Source organism: Colossoma macropomum, unplaced genomic scaffold (assembly GCF_904425465.1).
Source record: "Colossoma macropomum unplaced genomic scaffold, Colossoma_macropomum, whole genome shotgun sequence".
NCBI classification, from domain to species: Eukaryota; Metazoa; Chordata; class Actinopteri; order Characiformes; family Serrasalmidae; genus Colossoma; species Colossoma macropomum.
In genome coordinates this window covers 20,903,949-20,930,373 of record NW_023494794.1, presented here as the reverse complement: position 1 = coordinate 20,930,373, position 26,425 = coordinate 20,903,949, and the positions used below count along the sequence as shown (strand labels likewise).

At 39.0% G+C, this 26,425-nt stretch overlaps 1 protein-coding gene across 2 annotated transcripts in view; it reads left to right on the top strand.

Annotated features, from left to right (window-relative positions):
• Positions 1–26,425, top strand: part of trpv1 (transient receptor potential cation channel, subfamily V, member 1) — a 29,756-nt gene extending 3,331 nt beyond the window's left edge. The window contains exons 2-17 of one of the 2 annotated variants that reach the window (XR_005007760.1): positions 1,667–1,877; positions 5,894–6,051; positions 8,583–8,735; positions 10,495–10,632; positions 12,377–12,666; positions 16,434–16,610; positions 17,207–17,362; positions 17,687–17,779; positions 17,876–17,946; positions 19,241–19,406; positions 19,559–19,625; positions 21,033–21,361; positions 22,881–22,999; positions 24,057–24,160; positions 24,647–25,915; positions 25,950–26,425. Coding sequence is in view for 1 of the 2 variants with exons in the window: in XM_036580547.1 (XP_036436440.1) it covers positions 1,693–1,877; positions 5,894–6,051; positions 8,583–8,735; positions 10,495–10,632; positions 12,377–12,666; positions 16,434–16,610; positions 17,207–17,362; positions 17,687–17,779; positions 17,876–17,946; positions 19,241–19,406; positions 19,559–19,625; positions 21,033–21,361; positions 22,881–22,999; positions 24,057–24,160; positions 24,647–24,747 (2,307 nt within the window). In the remaining variant the exon portion in view is untranslated. Of the gene's footprint in view, positions 1–1,666; positions 1,878–5,893; positions 6,052–8,582; positions 8,736–10,494; positions 10,633–12,376; positions 12,667–16,433; positions 16,611–17,206; positions 17,363–17,686; positions 17,780–17,875; positions 17,947–19,240; positions 19,407–19,558; positions 19,626–21,032; positions 21,362–22,880; positions 23,000–24,056; positions 24,161–24,646 lie in introns of both variants that reach the window. The other variant, XM_036580547.1, reaches the window with a different exon arrangement.

The window sequence follows — 26,425 nt, the reverse complement described above, 5'->3', positions numbered from 1 at the left end:
ACTGAACATTCCATTTTGTCCCTAACAAAACAATCATAACACTACCGAAGCTCTACCAAATGTTTCAATAGTGACAATTTTAGCTCATTTTGAGCAGAACTCAAAAATGCTAGCCAGTACATGACTAGCAAACACAGCTTTGAACGGTTGTACACACATAAAATCATAGCATTCTTTATTAAAGCACCAAAAGGTTGACTTAATTGCAGAAAATATGGACACAGGTTACACACTGATTTTCTGACTTTGGGACACTTCAAAGCCATTTACTGAGATAATAATAAGCTAAATATATACAAAATCATCATTTATACCACGTGTCAGGCTCCAGTCCTTGCAGGCCAAAACACTGCAGACTTCAGCACACTGCCTCATTAAACACACCTGATTCAGCTCAGCAGCAAATTAGCAAGACCTTCATGAACTGAATTCAGAACATTAGCAGAGGGTAAATGTTAATATCTGCAGCACTTTGGCCCAGAAGGTCCCTAGTTTGACATGCCTGATTTGTATGGTACTTTCTTTTGGGAGGTGGCTTTCTCAAACCCTAACCTGTAAATTTCAACATTTGAACATTTTCAGCACTTTTTCACTGTTGTTTCTTTTGTTTCTTTCTTTTTAAAAACTGCTCACCATGTGGCCAAAGTGAAGTTCAACGATTTAGATTTATCAAGAGTTTAATAAAAAAAATATTTATTGAAAAAATGCTGTGCCACATTTTCATATCACTACCAAAACAAAGAGTTTTAATCCATGGGCGGAGCCTTATTTTAGCCACACCCTTGCACGTTAGAACTGAAAGGGAGACTGTGTCTCTGTCCCTCGTGGCCACACAATGAGCAGTTAGATCCCACTGTTTTGAAGTAAATGTGTCCCAAAGCCTGAAAATCTGAGTGGAACATTAAGAACTGTCACTACCGAAACACATGTTTTAATGAAAAATGTTATGATGTTATGTGTGTATGGCTGTTCAAAGCTGTGTTTGTTAGTCATGTACTGGCTAGCATTTTGAGTTCTGCTCAAATATAGCTAAAATTGTCATTACCGAAACATTTGATAATGTTTCAATAGTGTTATGTTTGTTTTGGTAGTGACAAAATGTAATTATTTGTTTTAATAAAGTACACATAATTAAAGTATAGGGTCATTCAAAGCAAAAGCATGTTAGCCTTAAGTCTAGCAGTTAAGTTTTCAACTCTGACCCAATGATCTGTAATGATCCATATATGTAGCTTATTACTATCTCAATTAATGCCTTGGGTTTAAATAAATCATAACATAATCCTTTGTAAATAACTGATCTAGGATCAGATAATGTCAGCGCAAGATGTCAATGGCCAATTTATTAGAAAGCCCTTTCTTTTAGCTCTACCTTGCTAATAGAGGGAGACATGTAGACCAGTGAGATAAGTGGGTCTCATAAAGTGGCCAGTAAGTGAAAATACAAGCTAGGTGTTTCTAATAAAGTGGCTCTATTAGTTAATGTATATGAGTGTATTAATGTGGTTGTGAAAAAAAATCAGCAATTACGATTTACCATTTGGCCTTATCTCACAGAAAGAGTTGAGCTGTTGTAACACACCTTGCTGCTGTTAATGTTAATATTTATATCTCTAATATTCACAATAACTCTTGTCATTAACATTAATGCATCCACCTTTTTCAGAGCTGTGACGCTGAAAACGAAAGACAATGAGCAGACCCTTCTATTTGGAGGCAGATGACGGCACAGATGAGGAGAGGGCAAAGGCCAAAGCGGCGAGGAAGGCATATGGGAAGGGCTGTCCAGAGAGGGCCAGGGGGCCAATGGACACGGACTTCCTAGAGGACCATGGGGAGATCGCCTGCCAAGTCAGATTTAATTTGAACTTCGATAAGTGAGTGATAATATGTTTTTTTTTTTTACTGTAAGCCAATTTTTCTTTACATTTTACTACGTTTTCCACTTAATATAAAGTAAAATACAGCTGAAGTATCGATGAGTAAGTTGTGGAAGGATGTAGTTTTCAGACAGGCCATCTAGACAATGACAGCAGAATATCTCATGTTCAGTGTCTCCAAACTTGAATGTGTCTGAGTGGAATCGAGTCCAAAGCTTTGGAGTCGACTCTCAATCACAGAATGCCTAGAATCGAGGCATCGATTCTTTTCGGATCAGCTCCCAGCTCCAGTGAACGACGTTTCTTTTCATTGAAATGCACTCGCCCTCGGCTGGTTAGACTGAGTGAGCTAAACAGCTTGCCATGCAAACTATATGACTACATGCAAAAGTAGAAAAGTTACAAAATATTCTCTGAATAACTGCTTGGTTTGGCTGTAAACTTTTGGTTTACAACTATTGTGTAGAGCAGGGGTGTCAAACTCAACCACTAAAAGGACCATATTAAAAAATCTCAACAAATCTGTGGGCCAGCAGTGTTTTTATTTTATTTTTACGTAACATTTTGCCATGACCCAAACTGGCCATCAGTTATTCAAAATATGCCAAAACTGCAACAGCAAAATAGGCACTGAATACTTATTCAAAAATAACTATATAAAAATAAATTATTTTAGGTAGTTTCTTTAAACTGCCTATTTGCTTGAACTAGACACCAGCCATCTTTTCTTTTAGTGTAACCGCTGGCCCAGAGATTGTTGTTGGGGGAAGGGGGTCACAACTCACTCTATGTTGCAGTGCATGCTGGGGACTGTAGTGCATCTCAGGGTGAAACGGGCTAATAAGAATAGAAAATTAAAATCATTTTGCGGGCCAAATAGGATTGTGTCATGTGTCATGCGCCTGACTTGGCCCGCGGGCCTTGTGTTTGTCACATGGTGTGTAGAGCCTTTATTTTTATTTATTTTTTTGTTGCTAACTGTGTAGCCTTTAGCTTGCTAACTAGCAAGCTAGTAGAGTAAAGTACTGCATTAGCTGTCATGTAAAACAGTGGTTTGCTACCCAAGGCAATATTAGGCATTTAAAGTATTTTATTACTGTGGCTTATAAACAGCTTTGTCCGCCATTTTGTCAGGGTTTGAAAAGGCAACTGCGCCAAGTTGCAGTGATTTTTGGGAAAGTTCTGATGCCGATGTTGACACTTATGTTCACTCTATTCCTCACCCTTCCAATAGATAATTTAATAAACTTCACTTATGCTAATACAGTAATGAAACAGCCCTTAAAATGATGTCTGGGAATCCCTCAAGGGGATTGCTGACTATGGCTTATAAACACCTAAGCCCGCAATTTTTTTCGGGTTTGGAAGGGGAAATGCGTCAGCGTGCAATGATTTTTTTGGAAATTAATTCTGAATTTAAGAGCAAGCTGGCTAGAACTAGCTAGAATTTCTCTGACCAACAAAATATCATTGTACAAAGCTAGTTTACACTCTGGTTAAGGACCAGGAAAAAGCCTTTCTGATGTTGTAACTATAACTGCAGTGGGGCTGATATTGGGGGTCACTTGTTAGCTGGTGAATACAGAAAGAAGTTAGAAAGCTAACATTACTTCTTATCTTACTCCAGCTGTAAACCTTTAGTAACTGTCTTCAAATGATCATTACAGTGGAGAGAATGGATCACTCAAAGGACAGGAATGACTTGCCAAACAAGGAGGAAAAGCTAAATAATAAAGTTAGCAAGGCCACGTTAGCTGGCTATCTAGATACATGGCCTCAGTTTGGCTTCTTTAAGTTCTATATAGCATCAAAAACGGTTCTGCTATTGTTTCGATGTTAAGGTTGTAATAAGAGAAGAACCCCTTTCAAAAAGGTTCTATAAAGAACCACCTACAGCACATTCTCCATCAACCTGAAGAACCATCTCACGATACATAGAACCCTTTAATCATGCAAATGGTTCTTTGAGGGTTCATGGTTCTATATAGAACCATTTTTCTGTACTAAAGAACCCTTGAAGAACCATCATTTTTAAGAGTGTAGGTGAAGGTGGAGATGTAGACTGAGTGGTGAACAGAGAGCTCAGCTCCCTCTTCACCACTATAGCGACCGCATTACTGCTGCTTCCGATCTCACGATCCCTGTTCCCACCACTCGTGAACAAGACCCCGGGATACTTACACTCCTCCACCTGGGGCAGGTCCTCTCCCCTTACCTGCCGGTCCGCGTGAGTTGGAGATCAGTTGGGCGACTCCATAGCAACAGTAAACCATCTCGCGATGCGCGAGCTGAATGTAGTGCTCTCGTGTCAGAGAGTAACGGTTAAGAGGAAACCTAAACACACAACAAACGGAGGAGAAGTGAAGGAAAATGACACAACCAGCTGGGTCAGTAAACGAAACATGATCCACAACAAGAGCAGTGTTCATGATTACACACAGTACAGTCGTTCATAACGCAGTTGTCTTACTTACAAGCTAAATAATAAGCAGTGCTGAAAGCAGGTTGTCCTTACCTGTTGCCACTGTGTAGCTGTTAGCTCTGGGCCTCGCCCCGCTCTGACGGACAAACTTCGACCGTCTCGGTCCGGTCTTTCTCGTGCAATTCTTCCACCTAATTCACATATTAAACGGTTCGTTCCTCCTCAAGTTTCCTCTCACATCGTTTGTTGCTTCGCAGATGTAGAAGATAATGGTGTGTTAACTGAGGCGTTTGCTAAGTGTCGTTTAAACAATGCAGTAGGAAATAAACTGCACCGGGAGACACACTAGACGACCAAAACACAAAGAACTGGAGCTCATGAAAAAAAATGTAGTTGTTTTAGTTCTTTGGATAACTAAGGAGTACGGAGCCCCGCTGGTGACATCCTGTATAAATAAAAATAATGCGTGGCCACGCCTTTGTAAGGCGAGGGAATGAGATGATTAAGTCGTGGTTACGACTTAGTAAAGCATGGGAATGAGATCCTAATGTGTGGCCACGACTTAGTAAGCCATGATCTCATTCCCACGCCTTACTAAGTCATGGCCACGACTTAATCATCTCATTCCCACGCCTTACTAAGTCGTGGCCACGCATTAGGATCTCGTTCCCACACGTTAATAAGACATGGCCACGCATTACTTTTATTTATACAGGATGTCACCAGCGGGGCTCCGTAAAGGAGCCCTGATGATCCTGTGTGTTCTATGCTGTGCTTTCGTGCTTAAAACACGCCCTGTTCACCCGCTGTGCCCACTAGGCTCAGTCATACTGCCACCACAGGCTGCACTGCTGGTTACCTTTGACTAATTCTTTGGTCTACACTATGTGGACAAAAGTATTGAGACACCTACACATTACACCTACAGGAGTTTTTATGACATCCCATTCTAAATCCATAGGCATTAATATGGAGTTGGTCCACTTTTGCAGCTATAACAGCTTCCACTCTTCTGGGATGCTTTCTACAAGATTTTGGAGAGTGTCTGTGGGAATTTTTGCTCGTTCATCCAAAAGAGCATTTGTGAGGTCAGACACTGATGTTGGACAAGAGGGTCTGGCTCGCAATCTCCGATCTAGTTCATCCCAAAGGTGTTTGATGGGATTGAGGTCAGGGCTCTGTGCCGGCCAGTCAAGTTCTTTCACACCAAACTCACCCAGCCATGCCTTTATGGACCTTGCTTTGTGCACTGGTGCTCAGTCATGCTGGAACAGAAAACCGTTCCCACAAAGTTGGAAGTATACAATTGTCCAAAATGTCTTGGTGCTGAAGCATTATGATTTCTCTTCAGTGGAACTAAGGGGTCTAGGCCAACCCCTGAAAAACACCCCCATAACATCATCCCTCCTCCACCACACTTTACAGTTGGCGCAATGCAGTCAGGCAGGTAATGTTCTCCTGGCATTCGCCAGACCCAGACCCGTCCATCAGACTGACAGATAGAGAAGTGTGATTGGGGACATCATTTGGAATTAGCAGTTTGCTGCCTGTTTACGCTTATTTTTAATGTTTGTTTCTTTGTTTCCTGCAGAAAAATACGAGGGATAAAAGAAGACCCATCCCAGAAGGAAAAGGAGAGGTTCGACATCAAGAGGCTGTTTGAGGCTGTGTCCAGCGGTGATGTATCTAAGCTAGAAGGCCTGCATGAGTACCTGTGCAAGACGAGCAAAAAACTAACAGACACCTCATGTAAGGACGCCTTTTTAACTGTCTATATATCTACACAAAGGACAATACTAATAAAACCGGCTAATGTAAAGATGTTGTAGAAAGCAGTTACATTGCTTTCATTGCAGTGAAGAACAGGGTGTTAGATTCCAGAAATTTTGAAGTTGACTCAGATGCCAAGTGATTCCAAGTGATGGGAATCGATAGAGTCAATTCCAAAAGTCGATTCCACACAATAATCTTGATTTTACAAAAACAAGACATAGGAAAGGACATCTGGCAAAATCAAGTCCAATATTAAGCTAGCTAAATTAACTTAGCTAACTAATGGGGCTGGCTAAGTTGTACCTTTATACATTTTCTCTGTCAGCTCCTTCAGGTGGGTAGATGTCTTGGCAGTGGCAATGTTTTTCGATTGTAAGCCAATTTATCATTTGTAAAATGTAAAATTTCACATTTTGCATTTTATCTAAAGCAAAATACAGCTGAATTGTCAATGTGTGAGCTGTGGAAGGATGTATTTTTCAGACAAGCCATCTAGACAGTGACAGCAGAATATCTCACACTCCTTGTGGGCAAACTTGAATGTCTGTGGAATTGAGTCCAAAGTCTTGGAGTTGACTGTCAGTTCTTGCATGCCTGGAATCGAGTCCTAGCCCAAGACTCCCAGCTCTAGTGAGGAATGGATTTTTCAGTTGGAACGCACTCGCCCCAGCTAGCTTAGCCTCTGTGAGCTAAACAGCTTACTATGCAAATATGACTCCATGCAAACGTAGAAAAGTTCTCTGAATAATTGCTTAGTCTGGCTGTAAATCTTTGCTTTTGAACAGTGGTTTTAGCAGCTTTTTGTTGTTGCTAGCTGTATAGCCTAACTAGCAAGCTAGCAGAGTAAAGTAAAGAAGTTGTATTAGCTATCATTTATAACAGAGTAGCTTTCTATCCAAGTCCCAGTATAAACACAGCAAATCGAATGTAGTCGTTTTGAAATATTAAGCTATTCTATTGCTATGGCTTATAAATGTTTTTTCGCCATTCTTTCTGGGTTTGAAAAGGGAAATGTGCCAAGTTGCAATGATTTTTGGCTGAAGTTATGTTCAATCAGTTCCTCGTCCTTCCAAGAGCTCATTAATCTTCACTTGTGCTAATAAAGTAATGTCTTTAAGTAAGCCTTTAAGATGATGTCTGGGAAAGGGAAGTGATGACAAGTGGCATTTTAAAACTGCTCTTAAAAAAGAAGCGGCTAGTGAACCCTTAGTTACAATAAGTTTTGGAACCTCAATAGGCCATAACCTCAACCAAATAAATTCTTAAGCCTGTCAGGCCCATGCGGTTCAAAACACATGAACACATTTGACTCCATTTAGCCTCTTTTCAAGAGGCCACTATCTTAGAGGTTCACATACTTTTCAATTTTTTTCAGATATGGATCGTTCTACCAAAACGGCTCAGTGTGAGAGTTCAAAACACATGTCAGACTTTTAAATTACTTGGACTTCAGACCAAAATCTTTTTGCCTTGAGTGACCCTATACATGCATTATGTTTATTTTATTAAAACAAATGATTGAACAATCCATTTTGTCACTACCAGAACAATCATAATGCTACCGAAACATTTGGTAAAGTTTCAGTAGTGCTATAACTTATTTTGGTAGTGACAATTTTAGCTATTTTTTTAGCCAGTGCTAGCCACTACATAACTAGCAAACACAGCTTTGAACAGTTGTAAACACGTAAAATCTTTTTTTTTTCATTAGAACAGAAAAAAAGTTTATTTAATTGAAGAAAATGTGTGTTTTGGTAGTTACAATTCTTAAGGTTACATGCTGATTTCAGACTTTGGGACACATTTACTTCAAAACAATAGGATGTAACTGCCGATCATGTGGCCATGAGGGACAGAGATGCGGTCTCACTTCCTGCTCTAAAATGGCAAAAATAAGGCCCAGAGGCTAAAACTCTGTGTTTTGGTAGTGACATGAATGACATGGGGCACTATTTTTTAAAAGTTTTTTATTTAATAATTAAACTCATGATACATCTGCATCTTTCAACTTCACTTTAAAAGAAATTTAAACAAAAAAAAAATCTAAAAAAAATAATTAAGTGTTATTTTCACAAATTTAAATTTAGAGGTTGGAGTTTGGGACAGACATCTCCCAATATAAATTACCCTATAAATCATGATCTTGTATATATTTAGCTAATTACTGTCTCAATTAAGGCCTTAGGTTTAAATAGATCATAACTAATCATTGTAAATATCTTAGATCTGAATGCTTGACTGTTTTTTAAATAGTTTTTTGACTGTGGGACTGCAGTTTAAACTTATTTGGTAGAATGGTCCATATATTTGCACTTCTTTGTAAAGACATAAGACTGCAAAATTGACTGTCTTTATGACATAGTTGAAGATCAGGTGACATTTTAGAAGCCATTCATGCAGACATCCAGATCTTTTCAAAGTGTTCACAAACTTGTTCCTCTGTATACATTAGAAGATTATACTTTTCCAGATTAGACTTGAATTAATTGTGACATTGTCACTCTCAGATCGACCCAGTGGTAAGACCGCTCTGCTGAAGGCTCTGTTAAACCTGAAAAATGGAGAGAATGAAACAGTGGAGTACTTGCTGGACATTGCTGAGAAAATGGACCATCTGGAGGAGTTAGTGAATGCAGCATATACAGACTGCTACTACAGAGGTGAGAATACTTTAAAGGAATATTCCAGCATTTTTCAATCTAATCTCTATCTGCTGCATCTGTAGCATACTGTCAATTATCATGGACAACAGTTTCAACAAATTTCCTTGTAAATCTGTATACAAAATTTTGGGTACCCCTGGCTAAATTACATATTTTGGTAATTATTATTGTGAAAAGAATTAAACACAAGCTCTGCAGGAAACTAAAAAAAAATAACTGGTAATTGTGAATGCACAGTTTATATTTGATTACCTAAAAAATAAAAAAATAAAAGAGTATTTATGGCAAGCGCAAAAGTTTAGACACCCTTCCGTCCAAACTTAGGCCTTAATTGCCTTGTTAGGACTGATAAGGTGGGCCAAGAACTCTCATTAGGGATTGTTAGCTGATGTCAATTCCAGAGCATAATAAATTCTCTAATGTTTTCAAACCTTGTGCTAACACTCAATTATCATGGGCTTCTTTAAGAGATGGCCCTAAAGGCAAAGCGAAACCCCCATATTGCCACAAAGGACCTGCAGGAAGGTTTAGCTGACACAAGCGTGGTGGTGCACCGTTCTACTGTGCAGCCCTGCTTGCACAAACATGATCTACATGTAAGTATGCAAAACATCTAGATAATCCAGATGCATTTTGGAAACAAGTGCTGTGGACTGATGAAGTAAAAATGGAACTCTTCGGCGACATATACCAAAGGTATATTTGGAGAAAAAGGAGCAGCATTTGATGACAAGAACACCTTGCCAACTGTTAAGCACAGGAGTGGATCTATTATGCTTTGGGGTTGTGTGGAAATATTAATTCCACAAAATATCAGCAAATTGTGGAAGCAAATGTGGCACAGTCAGTCAAGAAACTGAAGATGGAAAGAGGGTGTCTTCTACAACAGGACAAAGATCCGAAATATACCTCAAAATCCACCATTAGCTACTTTAAGAAATGCAAGCTGAAGCTTGTGGAAAGGCCTTCACAGACCTCTGACATGAATATTGAAAATCTGTGGGTAGATCTTAAACATGTGCATACAAAATAGCTCAGTGATATCACAGAACTAGTAGTGTTGTGCAAGGACGAGTGGGTGAAAATTCCTAAAATAAGAACAGAAAGACTCCTAGCTGGCTTCAAAAAACATTTGCAAGCTGTGATATCCGCCAAAGAGGGTGTTACTTAGTACTTTTTGCACAATGTTGTTTTCTTAATTAATCAAATATAGAGTAACTGTAAATCAGCTCCAATGTTTTTTTTTAAATAGTTTGCTGCAGACGTTGTGTTTACTTTTCACTTCAAAAATCAAGTAAATATAACTGAATTTTATCTGTGTGAAGATGGCACAATGAGTGTCTAGTTGTTACACCAATGGTACTACCAAATTTTTCTGGCTATTAATAAATCTTAAAATCTCAGTGGAGTACTAACTGTGTAATCATATGACCACTTACCTCATAATTTAGCTTAGGACTACACTCTCTGTCAAAGGTTTGGGCACATCTAGCTTTTCCAAATGAGCATATCTTCTTTGCTGGGTTGTGGCAACCTAACTTCATATTGAATAGAAAGTAGTTTAGGTGTATGCAGGTATTTTTAAATATTTTAACATTTTTAATTCAGAACTAACAGTGAAAAACAAACGATGCTCTGAATTTTTCAGAGTCCCCAAAATTTCGAAAGGCAGTTAAATTTCAAGAAGTATCTGGAAAACCATCCCTAAATTCTTCTGGGAGACATTTACAACAGTGTTTATGTGTGACTGTTGCAGGGCAGACAGCTCTACATGTAGCCATTGAGAGGAGGAGTAAGCGTTTTGCTGAGTTACTCATTCAGAAAGGGGCTAACGTCCATGCAAAGGCCTGTGGGAGCTTCTTTCAGCCTCGTGACGGAACATGTTTTTACTTTGGTAAGTCCAGTGCTGGATGCCAACTTCCTCTGATTTGTTAACTGTATTTTATTTGCTGTCCTGTTTGATGTTCTTTCCATTTCAAAGATAAAAAAGACAATGAATTATAGAGACTACAGTGATTGGTTGGTACAGTTTTCATTCTCTGTGGTGTCCCTAGTGTACTATGTGTTGGGATAACAATCTATCCAGCATGATCAGCAAATTGCATCTTCAGGAAAAAAAAGGCCTATAAGCTAAAGTTAGTTCATTCTTTGTGTTTTGAACTTGTGCCAACTTGCCCCAAAATTTGGGTTCTTTTGCACAAATTATGGTGGTAAGATGGTTGAAGATGGTTGGCACAATGTTAAAATGCTGTAACATTTTGAAGAATTAGAATCAAATTTCAGTTGGATTTTTTTACCATATATTATTTTTGAAACAAACATTACAAATGTGTTCCTTTTGACTTTTAAAATCAGTATTAATAACAATCAAAAACATGTCATCAGAAGATCATTGAATGTTTTTTTTTTTGCTGTATTACAAGGTCACATTAAACATATGGACAAAACTTATCCAGTACATAACACTGCCCACTGTGGCCATGACATATATTTTCATCTCTATTAACCCTTTTGTTGCCATATGAAGGCTAAAGCAGAGAGTTAATGGCAGGTTTTACAGTGATCTGGCTGTGTGTTTGTGCTGCATTGTGATGTTAGAGCTGGTTTCTCTCACTCTGGGTAGTGATGGCAGGTTCCTCTGAGTGTTCTGGTGTGTGAATCGTTGCGTTTTTTAACCTTTCGTTTATAATATGAAGGCTATGTAATATAACAGTAGCAAGTGGGTGTTGGGTGATTTTGGAGCTGGATTGCTGGCCGATGGATGGTCACAGGTGGATGAAATCACTCTGGATTGTGAGGGCAGAGTCAATGAATCATGTTGCTGTTTTAACCCTTTGTTGGAATATAAAGGCCAAAAAACAGGGCAGTAATATCAGGATTTTGGGTGATTTTCTGAGCTGAATTACTCACTGATGCTGACGTCACAGCTCGATGAAGTCACGTTAGGTAGTTTGGGCCGGGTCTGCTCAATGGTCTGATATGTGGATCTTGTCTGTATCTTAAACCGTTCTGGAGTTATGAAGACTAGAAGTTACCTTTGCTTTCGGGTTCTATGAGTTAACTAAAATCTGTATATATTCAGTACCTCTCTTTTAAACATTTCTATGACATTTTTATTCAGGGATTCATTTTTTGATTTGGAACAGAAACTAAAAAACACCCAATTATCGATTCACTGACTGAGTGACTGATGACCATTGTTTGAATGTGCAAGTGTTGCCGTGCATGCAACAGGTGGCGTGATACACCATTAAATATAGCCCTCATATGCATATGAAAGTCATTTTGGCCTTATGAAAAACCTTATGAAGGATAAAATGATGTGTGTGACTTCAGTTGGAATTGTTCCTTTATCTTGCTGTATAAGCAGCATTATTTAGCTATAAAAGCTGTTCAAGGTGTTGAATACATGCACCAAACTGTATAGTCCAAATAGTCCACATTTATGGATTGTGACCTTCAGAAATCTTGACAGATCAGAGTAGATCAAAAGTCCAGGCATTCTTACATTTCCGTTTTTTCTCCCCCCCATCAAGAAATTAACACTGTGCTAACCAACCCCACTCTTTCTAGAACATGTTTTGTTTTTATCTTAAGCAGTAATGCACATCGTATGAACGTTTGACCCTTTTCCACAGGGGAGCTTCCTCTGTCTTTGGCTGCCTGTACCAATCAGAAGGAGATGGTGGACCTGCTGATGAACAACAATGCAGACGCGAGGCAGAGAGATTCTCAGGGCAACACTGTGCTTCATGCCCTCGTGATGGTGGCCGATAACAGCCCTGAGAACACAGACTTTGTCACCTCCATGTATGACTACATCCTTATCAAAGCTCACATGAATCCAAAACAGAAGAAGCTGGAGGACTTTGAAAACAATCAGGGGTTCACTCCCATCAAGCTCGCTGCAAAGACAGGAAAGATTGGGGTAAGAGTACAATCAATAGTACAGTAAAGAGTCAATCAAAAGTATTGTAAATGTTAAACTGTGAGTCAGCAATAACAGTATTGTGCAAAAGTCAGACATTAGGTACAAGTTATTCATATTTCAGAAGCTATTTCAGAGGAGATTAGGTATAAGATATCTTGCATAAGGGAGGGTCAAAGCAAAATAAGTGTGACCTGCAAGACCTGGTAGACCACCAAAACTGTCCCTATCTGATAAACAGCACTTAAAGCTTTCATCTTTGAGAGAGAGGAGAAAAGCAAGCTGCTTCAGATCTGAAATTCTTTCCACGTGTTTCTGTCCATCCTTCCACTGTGAGAAGACAATTCAACACTATGAGTCTGAAAGGATGTGTAGCTGTAAAGAAGCTCTTACTGAGAAAAGGAAATAGCCAAACATTTGTAAATCAGTGAAGAAGCTGCTGGTCTCAACACCACTGAATGATTTTGGGATTATTTGGATCATGAAAGGCAGAAAATGCAACCAACTCCTAAGACTGAACTTTAAAGGTGTGGAAAAATATCCCTGCAGATTTCTTTAAAAGAAACTGAAAGCAAGTTTCCTAAAAAGAATGGATGCTGTAATAAAGGCAAATAGTGGACACACTAAATACTGAAACTGTGATCCATATTATATCCATTATATTTAGCTATATTTAGAGGCTTGTGAGTAATGTTTCGTTAAATATGTCCTTTCTGCTTCTTTCACTGATGCTGAAAATAAGTAACCAGTACTTAACACACACAGACACATACTATCTAAGCCGCTTATCTTTCTGGGTCGTAGGGGGTGCTGGAGCCTATCCCAGCAGTCATTGGGCATAAGGCAGGAAACACCCTGGACAGGCCGCCAGTCGGTCACAGGGCGCCGTTTAGACAATAAAATAAAAAAAATGAAGAGTGGTCTCTGACTTTTGCACAATACTGTATTTGTTTATCTGCTTCGTATAACTGCTCAAGGTTTCTAGCTTGCAGAATGTGAAGTTTGTCTGATTTATTTTAGGGGTTCCCTTCCAGCTCCACTGCCCATGTCTCTGATTCAGTGTCCTTAGTTCAGTTGTTTTGGGTGCTGGAGTAGAGCATGAGACTGAGCTGCCTGGGGGATCTAGGACTGAGTTGAGCCCAGTGGTTTGTTTTAGTCAGACATTACATAATTACATTCCCTTTTTATTTTGGTGGTTCCTGATTTCAGATGGCTTATTCATTCAAATCATGTGATGTTTTTTCCCCAAATGGTGAAAAAGAGTGGAAAATAGTACCTTCATGTCTGCAGTAGCCTGGTAGTCTATGCCTGTTTCAAAAACTGCTCTTTAGAAATTTCCAGCTACCCTCTTCACTTTTATACTCATAGAGCTGTATGTTCTTGAAGGCAGACTGTAAACTAAGGATGTGGCCTCAGACTATTTTCCTGTGGTTGTATATGTTAGCCTGTGCTTTAACCAACAGCTTCAACATTTAAGAATCAAAATATGCTCACTGATGCTGTCAGTTACACAGTGGTTGGAGTGGGCCTGAAAAAAACATTTGAACCCTTTTAGGTTTCTAATGGTGTGTACATCTTGAACGGCCCTTCTTACATAATTATTCCTCATTTCTAGTCAATTGAAACAAGAAAGAGAAACCAGAGCAGAAGAGGAGAAATTTTATAATGGAGAATTTAAAGGGGAATTCCACCAGTGTTTTCAAAATTTCTAAATAATTCAGTCATTAAAATGTAAACAGAGTCAATCAGAGTGGTCTGATGTGAAGTGGTTCATTGTAGAGAAACTTACAGACTCGAATTTCTTTACAGTGGCGGTGATGGGAACCAAGGATCACAATGTCTACAACACAAATATTTTATTTACTATCCAAAACCACCAGTGAACTTACACTTGTCTTCTGAGTTCTATATATCATGTTGTTGATGGTAAAATAGTAATAAATCTAAAAAAAATAAGCTTTCTTTGGGAACTACTTTGCCTTACAACACCCTGCACGTCCCTAATCCATCTATTTTAATGGATGGATTAAAATAAATGGATTAAAATATATTTTAGGTCAACATTTAAGAATCACAAAACAATGTGTCAGACATCAGGTGGCATATATCTTACCACTTCATGTAATAACTTTCTGTGATGGAGCTTTCAGAGATATTAAACTCTTCAGACATCTGGTTCCTATCACCACCACTGTGAACAATTCTTACTCGGCAACTTTCTCTAGAACAAAGCATTTCACACCAAATCACTCTGAATAACTTTGTTCACATCTCAACCATTTAATTATGTCAAAATTTTGAGTTTCCCTTTAAGGAGAGTTTGTTTTTATTTTATTGTTTTTCTTTTACTTTTTTTAGAAATTGCAACATTAGAAAGTAATGCACAGCTGCCTGTTGTGTCAACAACACCAGATTTATAGCATTGCACTGAATTGGAATAGGCAAGGCATGTTTATTTATATAGCACAGTGTTGTCATTTAAAGTGCTTTACAGATGAGAAAATACAGAGTCAGAGTTCATTGAAAAAAAAGGCTGATACTCACTTTCTGACTCATTAACTGACTAGTTACAGTAGCAGCCCAGGGCTGTACCACTTGAGGAGGTTACCAGCAATTTAACCCTTAAAATATTAGAAATGTAGACTTGGTTTTAACTTTTACAGTTTTTCTGTGCCTTCTCACATTTGTGTGGGTTTATATGGATCATTCTACTGATTTGATTCAAAGTCATTTTGGACTTCAGACTAAAATCCTTTTGCCTTAAATGACACTGTACCTTAATTATGTTTATTTTATTAAAGCAAATGATTGAACAATTCATTTGTCACAACCAATTTGATAAAGTTTCAGTAGTGTTAAGGCTGTTTCAGTAGTGACAATTTTAGCTTACTTTGAGCAGAACTCAAAAACACTAGCCAGTAAATGTCTAGCAAACACAGCTGTGAACAGTTGTACACACATAAAATCATAATATTTTTGATTAAAATACAAAAACATTTTTTCTTACTTGCAGAAAATGTGTGTTTTGTTAGTGACAGTTCTTAAAGTTCTGCACTGATTTTCAGAGTTTGGGACACATTTACTTCTAAACGATGGGATCTAAATGGTCATCATGTGGCTTTAAGGGACAGGGATGCAGCCTCACTTCCTGTTCTAAAATGCAGGGGTGTGGCTAAAATAAGGCTCCACCCACAGACTAAAACTCTCTTCAGTAGCGACATGAAAATGTGGGACAGCACTTGAATAAAATGTTTCAATTTAAAGAATAAACTCATGATAAGTCTACATCTTTCAACTTCACTTTAAAAGAAATTGAAAAGATCAATGAAAAATATTTTAAAAAATTGCAAAAAAAGGAAGTATTAATTTCAAGTTGAAATTTAGGGGTTAGGGTTTGGGACACCTCCCATAGAAAGTACCTCATAAGTTATGATTTTGTATACTTTTAGCTTATTACTATCTCAAAGCCTTGGGTTTAAATATATCATCACATAATCCTTGTAAGTGTCTAAGATCTGAATACTTGATTTAAATTTAAACTTTTTCACATTTTTACTGTGAAAGTGCAGTTTGCAGTAATTCAGTACAATGATCCATATATGTGTAACCAGACCAAAATGTTACTGTCCCACTGGTAATTCTCCCGATTACACATTACTATATTACTGAATATAGTGAATATGCAATCAATATCAAATATATTGCAAAATGACAATAATAACTCTAGACTCTGAAGACATAAACTCAAATTCCCTTTGTTCCAACAGCTGTTTGAACACATCCTGCATCGTGAGTTCCAGCAGGAACAGTGCAGGCACCTGTCCCGAAAGTTCACAGAATGGGCGTACGGTCCTGTTTATGCCTCCCTCTACGACCTGGCCTCCGTCGACACCTACGACAACAACTCTGTCCTGGAGATAGTCGTATACAGCACAGAGATGCCTGTAAGAGCAAATGAATATTAGATTAAGCGTTCGTCATATGAGTTGCTAGTAACTGGCTTGTATCTACACTCTCAATCCACTTTATTGTAAACACCTTGTACTTGCATTCACTGGTCACTTTATGAGCTCTACCTACCTTACAGCTCCACTATATACAGTGAAGGGAAGCATGTATTCAAGCATGTTTAGATTATATAATATAATTCCAGTGCTTAGATCCGCTTATGTACACATTTCATATTTAATGTTCATATTTATAAGTACCACTTTTTTTATTTGAAGTGGAGATATGCACTAGAAGTATATTAAATAGCCAAAACAAAGGCACCCGAAACTTTCCTCACATGTATAGACGTTTAATTGCAGACTGCAATTTGTTGAAGTACAATTAGTGAGTTACACTCTACTTCATTCAAGTCAGGTGTTTCTGATAAATTGACCAGTGAGACTAAAATCACCTAATGCATAATAGCAGACTTAATTTCACAAAATTAAGAACATCATGGATGATTTAACATGTTAACAAATCATTCTGAATTAATTAACAGCAGCCAAAAGGTGTTCTGAGAAGCTGATGGTATGTGGTCTGGTTTTAGAATCGTCTTGAGATGCTCCAGATTGAACCTCTCAATAACCTGCTGGAAGACAAATGGAACAGATTTGCACATCGGATATTCTTATTTAATTTTATCTGTTATCTCATATACCTCGGCATCTTCACAGCCATTTGTTGTCACCATAAAGATGATGAGGTGAGCTCATGCCACAGGTCTGAATTCTCCAGGCTGTGGTTTTGTTTTCTCATCAGCAATAAATGCCATTCCTTTAGATTAATGCACAAATTGTTAGCAAGCAATATGGTGAAACTCAACCGCATTAGGGTTAGGCTTAACGTTAGGTTTAGGGTTAGATTTAATCTGTTATGTTCACTTTAGAGTTCAGTTGCATTTAATAGATATTTAGTTGAAGATTTATGTGGTACATAATATATAACCAGTGCAAACATGTTGTTGTCAGTGTGTCTGACCCAAACATATCTTCATATCAACACATTTATATTTTGTTCGTGAATCTAGGACCTTTTTCCATTGAAGACCACCAAAGGCTACCTGTACCTTGCAGCTGGGCTCTTTGTACTTGCTGCATCGATATATTTCTTCATTAAAGGGGTATGTGTTGCTCTTTTGTTAGTTCAAAAATGGAAAAGTTCATTAATCACAGGATCAGCCATTTTAACAGTCTGCACCTGAAATCTGTTTTTGTAGCTGATGGACATGAAGAGAAAACCTCCAAGACTGCGAACACTGCTGATAGATGGTTATTCTGACCTGCTCTTGTGAGTTCTCTCACTTTCTGCTGGTTTTGAATTGCATTCATATTGTATATGATAACGCTGCCACCAAACGGTATGTGAACAGTAGTCCCCATATGAGAACAGACAGCATTAACAGAGCTCATTTAAATACAACACATGCCAATATTATCCTTATATAACACTGATATTAATATTAGGAACCTCTCTTCCACAGAGATGCCCAGCGTCTGGTCGTTTGCTAAATGATAAGTCTGTGAATCATTATTGGCCCAGAAATTCTCTATCTGTACATCGCTAATAAAAACCCCACACACTACCATTTCATTACCATGATGTCACTGCTGTGCTGAGAACCACCGAAGTAATATCAGGTCAGTGGTGATCCTGTGGTGGTCCCTTCCCATTGATGGGTGGGATAGAGGGGGGCTGATAAACTGTGCAGCAGCAGATGGGCTACAAAATGTGAGCAGTTATACAACAGAACCACTTAATCATGCAAAAAGTGTTGCTGTCATTGTAGTGTACAGACTGCCACCTAAATGGGCGATGTTTCTAATAAAAGGGCCAATGAATGTAGATATGAGATACAGTACTGTGTAAAAGTTGGAGACCACCTTTCATTTGTTTAATTTGTTGTCAAAACAGCCAGTCAGCAACTACATAGTATAACATTTCTTAGTTGTCAGTGTGGCCAACTTTAACTGTATTACAGCTAAAAAGAAAGTTCAGTCTTAGAAGTTGGTATTTTCTCCTTCTCGTAATCCAAATAATCCCAAACACATTCACTAATGCTGAGGTCTGGACTGATGTGGTCAGTCCATTTTTCTGAGGACGCCAGCAGCTTCTTTGTTTGATTAGCAAATTTTCTTCTTTTGTTCTTCAAATCCTATTTTTATTAAATGCAACTGAATTGCAGAGAAGTCTTTATTTCCTCTACTCAGTAACAGCTTGTGACAGTTACACATCTTTTCAGACCCATAGCGCTGAGTTGTCTTCTCACAGTGGAAGGATGGACAGAAACACCTGTGGATTTTTTCAGATCTTTAGCAAGAGGGCAGCTTGATCTCTCATTAGTAAAAGTACTTTTTATCGGATGTTGACAATTTTGGTGGCCTACCAAGGTCTTGCACAGTTTTTAGGAGTCTCATTTCTCTTTGTATATTAATAATTAATCTTGTATCTGTTCTTGAAAAATGAATAATTTGTAATTAATAGCCGTTTTGACTATAAATTAAATAAATGAAGGGTGGTCTCTCTGATTGTAGGTGTTTCTAATAAGCTGTCAACTTTGTGTATTTGTCTGTTGGTGCTGTAGTTTCTTTCAGGCAGTGTGCTTCCTGCTCTGTGTGGGGCTGTATGTGTCTAAGAAGAAGGAGTATCTGGCTTTTCTGGTTGTCTGTCTGGCCCTGAGCTGGATCAATCTTCTCTACTTCTCCAGAGGATCCCAGCACATGGGCATCTACAGCGTTATGATCCAGAGGGTAATGAGGGCGTGCTGCCGCTATGTTTTCTGTTGTTGTTACTCTGCCTCCAAGTGGTGGAGATCTGCTATGACAAGCTATTTCTATCTCTCTATGTTTGCCTCTGATTTTACACCTGTATGTGTAACCTTTTTGTTCTGTTTCTCCCTCAGATGATCCTTGGTGACATCCTGCGCTTCCTCTTTGTCTACTTTGTCTTTCTCATTGGGTTTTCAGCAGGTACTCTTCACTAGAACATTGAATTTAGGCCTGTGCTGCCTGTCAAAGGTTTGGGAACATCTTGCCTTCTTTTGCCACCTTGCAAAAGTTTTGTTAGCATAAAACAGCTATTTGCTAATCCAGGAGTCATCAACATGCAGCTTTTTTACTTCTCTGTTCCAAAGCAGAATTAGATTTTTAGGTGAAAATAAAATAATCCTTCTTTGCAATAAAATAAAGCTCTGCTGATCGTTCAGCACAGTTTTAACACTAAATGGTCTTAAACACTGGAGTTAATGTATAACTGCTAATGCACCCTTCAACCCTGAAGGTTGGCGCGCAGACTGCTGGTCACCATAGCAACGCAGACAAGACTCTTGTCTAGCTAGTAGCTAACAAAAAGGCAAAGAGAAGGATTTAAGACGAACGTCGATAATTTGGAGACGAATGGACGTATTTGTATTTATAAGCACTCCAGCTGGTTTCCTGATACGATTAATCTGCAAAGAGAAACACTAAAAAGTCACAAACTGAAGTCAGTTTCTCATTCGCCAGCTTGTTCCAAGTTTTCCTGTTCCACCTTAAATGGTGCAGCAGTTACATTATGGTGCTGGAAAATTAGAACAAGAAGCTGGCGAATGAGAAGCGACTTCAGCCTCGTAAAAAGTCAAACGCTGAGAGACATTTTACAAGAAACTATTCTACTTTTGAGGAAAAGTTTCCTGCCAGAGATGCGAGAAAAGCAGCTATAGCTGAGCTAAAGCTTAAAGCAGAGCAAAGTAAGTCTGCATTTTTGTTTATATATTTTTAGTCTATACTAGGACCTTAGCTAGCACATATTAACACATTTTCAGCCAAGATGGTAAAACCAATAAAATTGACATAAAATGTTGTGGCTCCCAAGGTGGTTTGATTTTTGTTGAAAAGATGAAATGGCTCTTCTTACCAGGGGTTACTGACCCCTGTTCTGATCCTTTGGGAATATTCTGTGTTGACTCAGCTCAATGGTCATTAAAATGTCTTCCTTTGTATGAAGGGCAGGTTTTGCTTGAATAATAATTTGACCGTTTCATTTTCCAGACTATTGTTAAAAGGGCACTAAAACTCTTTTGGCTGATATGATTTGAACACCTGAAAAGTTTGAGTGCTTAGGGGGAAGAGAAGCCTGATTATTACCAAGCTGGAATAAGGAGGTCACCTACCTGTTAGTTTTCTGGTAACAGGTGGTAAAGCTGGGTAAAGGTATGAATATTGTCACAAATATTTACATTTGTGATATGGTTTCCCTCAAAATAAACCTGGTCAAAAACAGCACAGAAAACATAGTCATGTGTATTTTAACTTTAGGTGTCCCCAAGCCTTTTGCAGGCAGTGTACTTTCTTTTCCCCAAAGCTCAGACCAGTGACTGTTATCACCTCCTCCAACAGCTGTGATGACGCTGCTTTATGAGACGCCAAACCAGAACAACCAGACAGCCCCTGGCCGCGGGCGCTCGTTATTCAAAGACTCGTCAGAAGACTGCACAAAGCCCACCTTCAAAAACATCTATTTCACCACTCTGGAGCTGTTTAAGTTCACCATCGGCATGGGAGATCTGGAGTTCACCGAGCAGTATCAGTACAAGCATGTGTTTTATGTGCTGCTTATTTCATATATAGTACTCACATACATCCTGCTGCTGAACATGCTGATCGCCATGATGAGCAAGAGGGTGGAGAAGATGTCCGAGGAGACCACCAACATCTGGAAACTGCAGGTACACACTGTGCGCTTGTGTCTCATTGTGTTTGTAGCTTTAATATAAATAGGGCAACTTCAAATTAACTCTCTTTAATATCCATTTAATGTTTGCAAATTATACACTTTTTGGCTAAAAGTATGTGGACCACCTATCCTAATTATTGAGTTCAGGTGTTTCAGCCACACTCGTTGATGAACTGGAACTTCTGATTGTAAGCCAGGCCTTCTCATCCAACATCAGTGCCTGACCTCACAAATGCTCTGAATAGGCACAAATCCCACAGACACACTCCCAAATCTTGTGGAAATCCTTTCCAGAAGAGCAGAGGCTGTTATCGACTGTTATTAAGGGGGGCCAGCTCCTTATTAACGCCCATTGTTTTGGAATGGAATGTCCAACAAACTCATATAGGTGTGATGGCCAGGTGTCCACACACTTTTGGCAATATAGTGTATGTCTTAACTAATAATAACACTCCTCGCTGCTGGAGGCTTGTTTGAGGGATGGGCTGTCTGTGTGGTTGGTAGAATTTTCTGCTGACTGAGTGTGATGGAAGCCATTAAACCCAGTCAGATACCACTCAGTTTGGTTCCAAGCCAGATGGGCCTCATTTAGAAACCAGCTTTATTTAGAAACTTCTTCTTAAAACCCAGTTTCTCAGTTTTCATGAAGATTCTGACCTTCATCAGTGTTTTCTTATTTGGGATTTGTTCTTAGGTAAGAACAGAATCTACACACACTCAAGAGCACAAAGGTCCGAAAAGTTCTGCGGTTTAGGAACGCATCATGAATCTGATGTAGACTTCTTCTTAGAACCTTTCTCAAAAACACATTAAAAAAACTTAGGAAGATATTGGAGAATGATACTTATTGTTTTTCAACTGTCAGCCTTACTTGCTGACAAATTTTTGGCAGAGTGGTGAGCCTCCACCCATCCTTGTTCATAAAGGACTAGGCCATTCCTGGATATTTTCCTTTCTACCCAAGCATGATTACTCAAATTACTCCTGTCCCAACTTTATTGGAACATGTTGCAGGCATCAATTTCAGAATGTGTGTATATTTACAAAAGAGATTGATGAGATAATACATTGCATATCTTTTCTTTATACTGCTTTCATTTGTGGATTTACAGATCATTGCTTTCTGTTTTTATTCGCATTTCATACACTGTCTCAACTTTTTTGGAAGCGGGTTTGTTCAATTAGTATTAATAATAACTGAAATAAACAAATGTTCCACTAAGCAGTGTAGTCTGTTTACAGCTATGATTGCCAAACACCATAACTGTTGATTATTCCATGAAATGATTTTTAATAATTTGCCCCAGTTGTACAGAATTGAACTGATGTCTGTGGTCATATAGGTGTATATTGAGTATTTTACGACTTGATAACATGGCTTAGTCATTCAGTTTTCAGAACCAAAACTGTCTGTTTTAAAAAATGCAAATGCCAAATTGCTGAACCAATAAAGTGTTGCTCTCATTTTACATACAGAATGGTTATAACAGTAAATGTGTGTGTTCTCCCAGCGTGCCATCACCACCTTAGATCTGGAGAGAAGTCTTGGTCGGTGCCTGAGAACAAAACTGCGCTCAGGAGTGGATAAAGACCTGGGCAAGAAAGAGAAGGACGTGCGGCGGTGCCTCAGGTGAAAGGAATGAGTAATCACAGAATTTGATTTATAGAAATGTTTGGAGAATAAGAGGGCTGGAGCGCCACTTGGAGGCTGTCTTGTTTGGTGAAATGTATGAGCATTTTTCATTTTTTTACTAGGAATCAAGGGACATGTACCTTTCTATTTTCGTTACCCGATTTTTCTCCCCAATTTAGTCGTCTCCAATTCCACCCGCTAGTGGACATGTACCTTTCTAATATCTAAGCAGGGCTGTCACGATCATACATTTTAGCTGCAGATTAATTGTTGTATCAATAATTGCGATTAACGATTTAATTGACTTTATTTGTTCATTGTATCCAGCTGCTAAACTAAAAGCCTAAAGTGGCGACCTTGGCTGATTAGCTATTTTGCTTTCTAGCTGTTTATTCAGTAGCTAATACTGGTTATACTGTGAAAATGACTTACATCTGATATTGGATGATTAGTTCTGGATCATTGCATCTCACCCCAAAGGTACTGGATGGAGCTCTATCACTCCAGAGTACACAGTTCCACTGGTCCACAGCCTATTTTTCTGGGAGGGGGGCTTTATACCCCTCTAGCTTTGGGCATGGTGATCTTCATGTGTGGCTGATCCATTCTATTGGTCATTGCTTTTCTATGGCGGTTATATAAGCTGTGTGTGCACAATTGAACGCCTGTGTCAGCAATTGTGCACCTTCAAGTAGTTCAGTTCATTAATTAGAAGGAGTGTCTGGATACTTTTGGACATATAGTATACATACTAAGACAAGTTCAGTTAAATGGTTCATGTGGATGCTTAGCCCTAGCACTCATTGGGAAGTCCTCATTTTTTTCTTTTGAAAATAGAAAATCAATGATTGACCAAACGTCTCTGTGCAAGTAGACATCCAGTGCAGTACAACAGCTGTGACTGAGCACTGATTTTACAGCACAGACACTCTCATGTGGTCTCTCTCAGAATAATACAGTAGTCTTTTGGTCTATTGATCAGCGTTTACCACCAAACAGATTGCTGCAAGATGGTGGGTGATAATTGAAGCATGTGTTTCCATCTCGCTTGCAGAGTGGAAGAAGTCAACTGGAACAAATGGAACCGCAACCTTGGCATCATCAGCGAGGATCCTGGAGACTTCATAAGATCCCCACCAGCTCCCAGACCTCAGAGAGGTACTGAACAAAAAGACTCTTATCTATGTTCAAACAGTTGTGAACAACGCTCCAGAACCACAGAGGGTGCCAGATCCTATTTAGGAGTGGTGGACAAATGTCAGGTTCTGAGCTGGGTTTCCTAAAAGCATCTTAGCACAAAGATGACTCTTAAATGGCAGAACGAGCATTGCACTGAACTCTCTCTCTCTGCCAAATGATCTTAAGACTAAGATGCTTTTGGGAAACTGGGCCCAGAATAAGAGCTTCTTGGTATCTGATGAATTCAGGTTTAAACCTTGAATGGTTTCAAACCTTAAATAACCTTAAATTTACAGTGTTTGGTGTAGCGCTGGAGATAATGTAGCTAACAATTAATGGAACATTATACCCACTAATTAGCATGTGAACTGCATGCCTAAATCATCATTTACCTCAGCCTGTGATGAATGTAGCATGAATGTATGTGGTTGGCACAATGCTTATGAAACATGTGACCTTCACCAGGGCAGAGCTGGCGTGGGTTCTTGCGGGACTTCAGCCGACGGACGCCCAACACCCTCGCCCCTCCGGAAGAGCAGGAGATGAGACCTCTGACGTCGGTTTAACAGAGCAGTGTGTCTCTTCCAGACACCACCGCAGGAGGGCAGGCCAGGGTGTTTCAGGGTAGAGATCTGATTGGAGAGTCTGAAAGAAGGGTCCCCGACCTTACTTTACAGCAACTAGCACTGCTATCTTCTGTTGTTACAAGCTGTTGTTTTGGTGCTATATAGAACCCTTTTTTAAAAAAGGTTCTATATATAACCATATACATCACATTCTCCATCCAAGAACCATTTCACCATACAGAGAACCCCTTAAGCATGCAAATGATTCTTTGTGTTCATGGTTCTCTATAGAACCATTGTCTTTACTAAAAAACCCTTGAGGAACCATCTTTTTTTGGAGTGTAGCTCCAACCTTACCTCTCTATTCTGTACACTTCCAGCAAGAAGGGTAACCAGATTCAGCACAGGTGCTCAAGGGCCACCTGGCAATGGAAACAATGACAAAATGTGTGATCATGGATTTGTAACTGCACCACGCCGTACCACACTGTCCAGTGGAAAAGCCCTACAAGGCTCATTTGTTCCTAAAGGAAAAGTCATATTCTGTATAGTTTCTCCTAGACGTGTTAAGCTCTATCTAAGAAATAACACGCTTTGATCAAAACATTGGCTTACAGATGACAACAGTTTTACTTACATTAGAAGTAACAGTTACAGTACTGCGCAAAAGTCAGAGACCACCTTTCACTTATTTCATGTACAGTCAAAACGGCCATAAAGTACAAGCCATATATATTTCAGGGGATATTTCTGAGATTAGACATAAGATGATACACTCACAGAAGGAAGTTAAAGAAAGAACTGGGAAAAAACAGGATCTTCCAAAACTAATCTTTCTAAAAAATCCTTTAAATGTATATAGAAAAGACTGAAAGTTGTGTTCAAGACCTGGTAGACCCCCAAAACTGTCCCTATAAAAACAGATAAAACAGTCATTAAAGCTTTCATCTTTGAGAGAGAGGAGAAAATCAAGCTCATCAGAAAGAAAATCTTTCTCCATCCTTCCACTGTGAGAAGATAACTCAACATCTTTCAAAGGATCAAGGATCTTTCGAAATTGGGGTCTAAAAAATCCTTTAAATGTATATAGAAAAGACTGAAAGATTTGTTCAAGACCTGGTGGAGCGGAAAAACATCCCTGCAGATGGAAACTGTAATAAAGAGCAGGGTGTTCACGCGAGTATTCACCACTATTAAAGGAGGCACTGCTTTCGCACAAGTCGCGCAGCCATGCCGTACATAAGCGAAGCTTTTGTCTGTCTAACAACTTGTTCTCTAACCAGCTCACCTCTCTCTCTTTCTCTCTCTCTCTCTCTCTCTCTCCACACACCCCCAGGATGGTTCCAAGCCCCACTTCTCCATAGGAAAATTAACAAAGTGCAATAAATGCAGGAGAACATGTAACCTAACTTGAACACGATGCAGTGTATTTAGTTGTTGAGGCTTCTGTGTAATTTTAAAACATTTTAACACTGCTCTTATATTTTAAGAGCGTTTTAACTTTTGAAGTTATGGGAGTTTAAAACGGCGCCTCTACGTGAGCGCAAACAGCCAATGAGCTGCTCTGCTCACCAACCAATCAGCACTCTGTAGCAGTACTGCTAGAATGTTGCAGCCCAAAACCCATTTGCTGTAGAAAAAAAGGAAATATACAGGTAATTTTTGTCTGCTTTTTTAG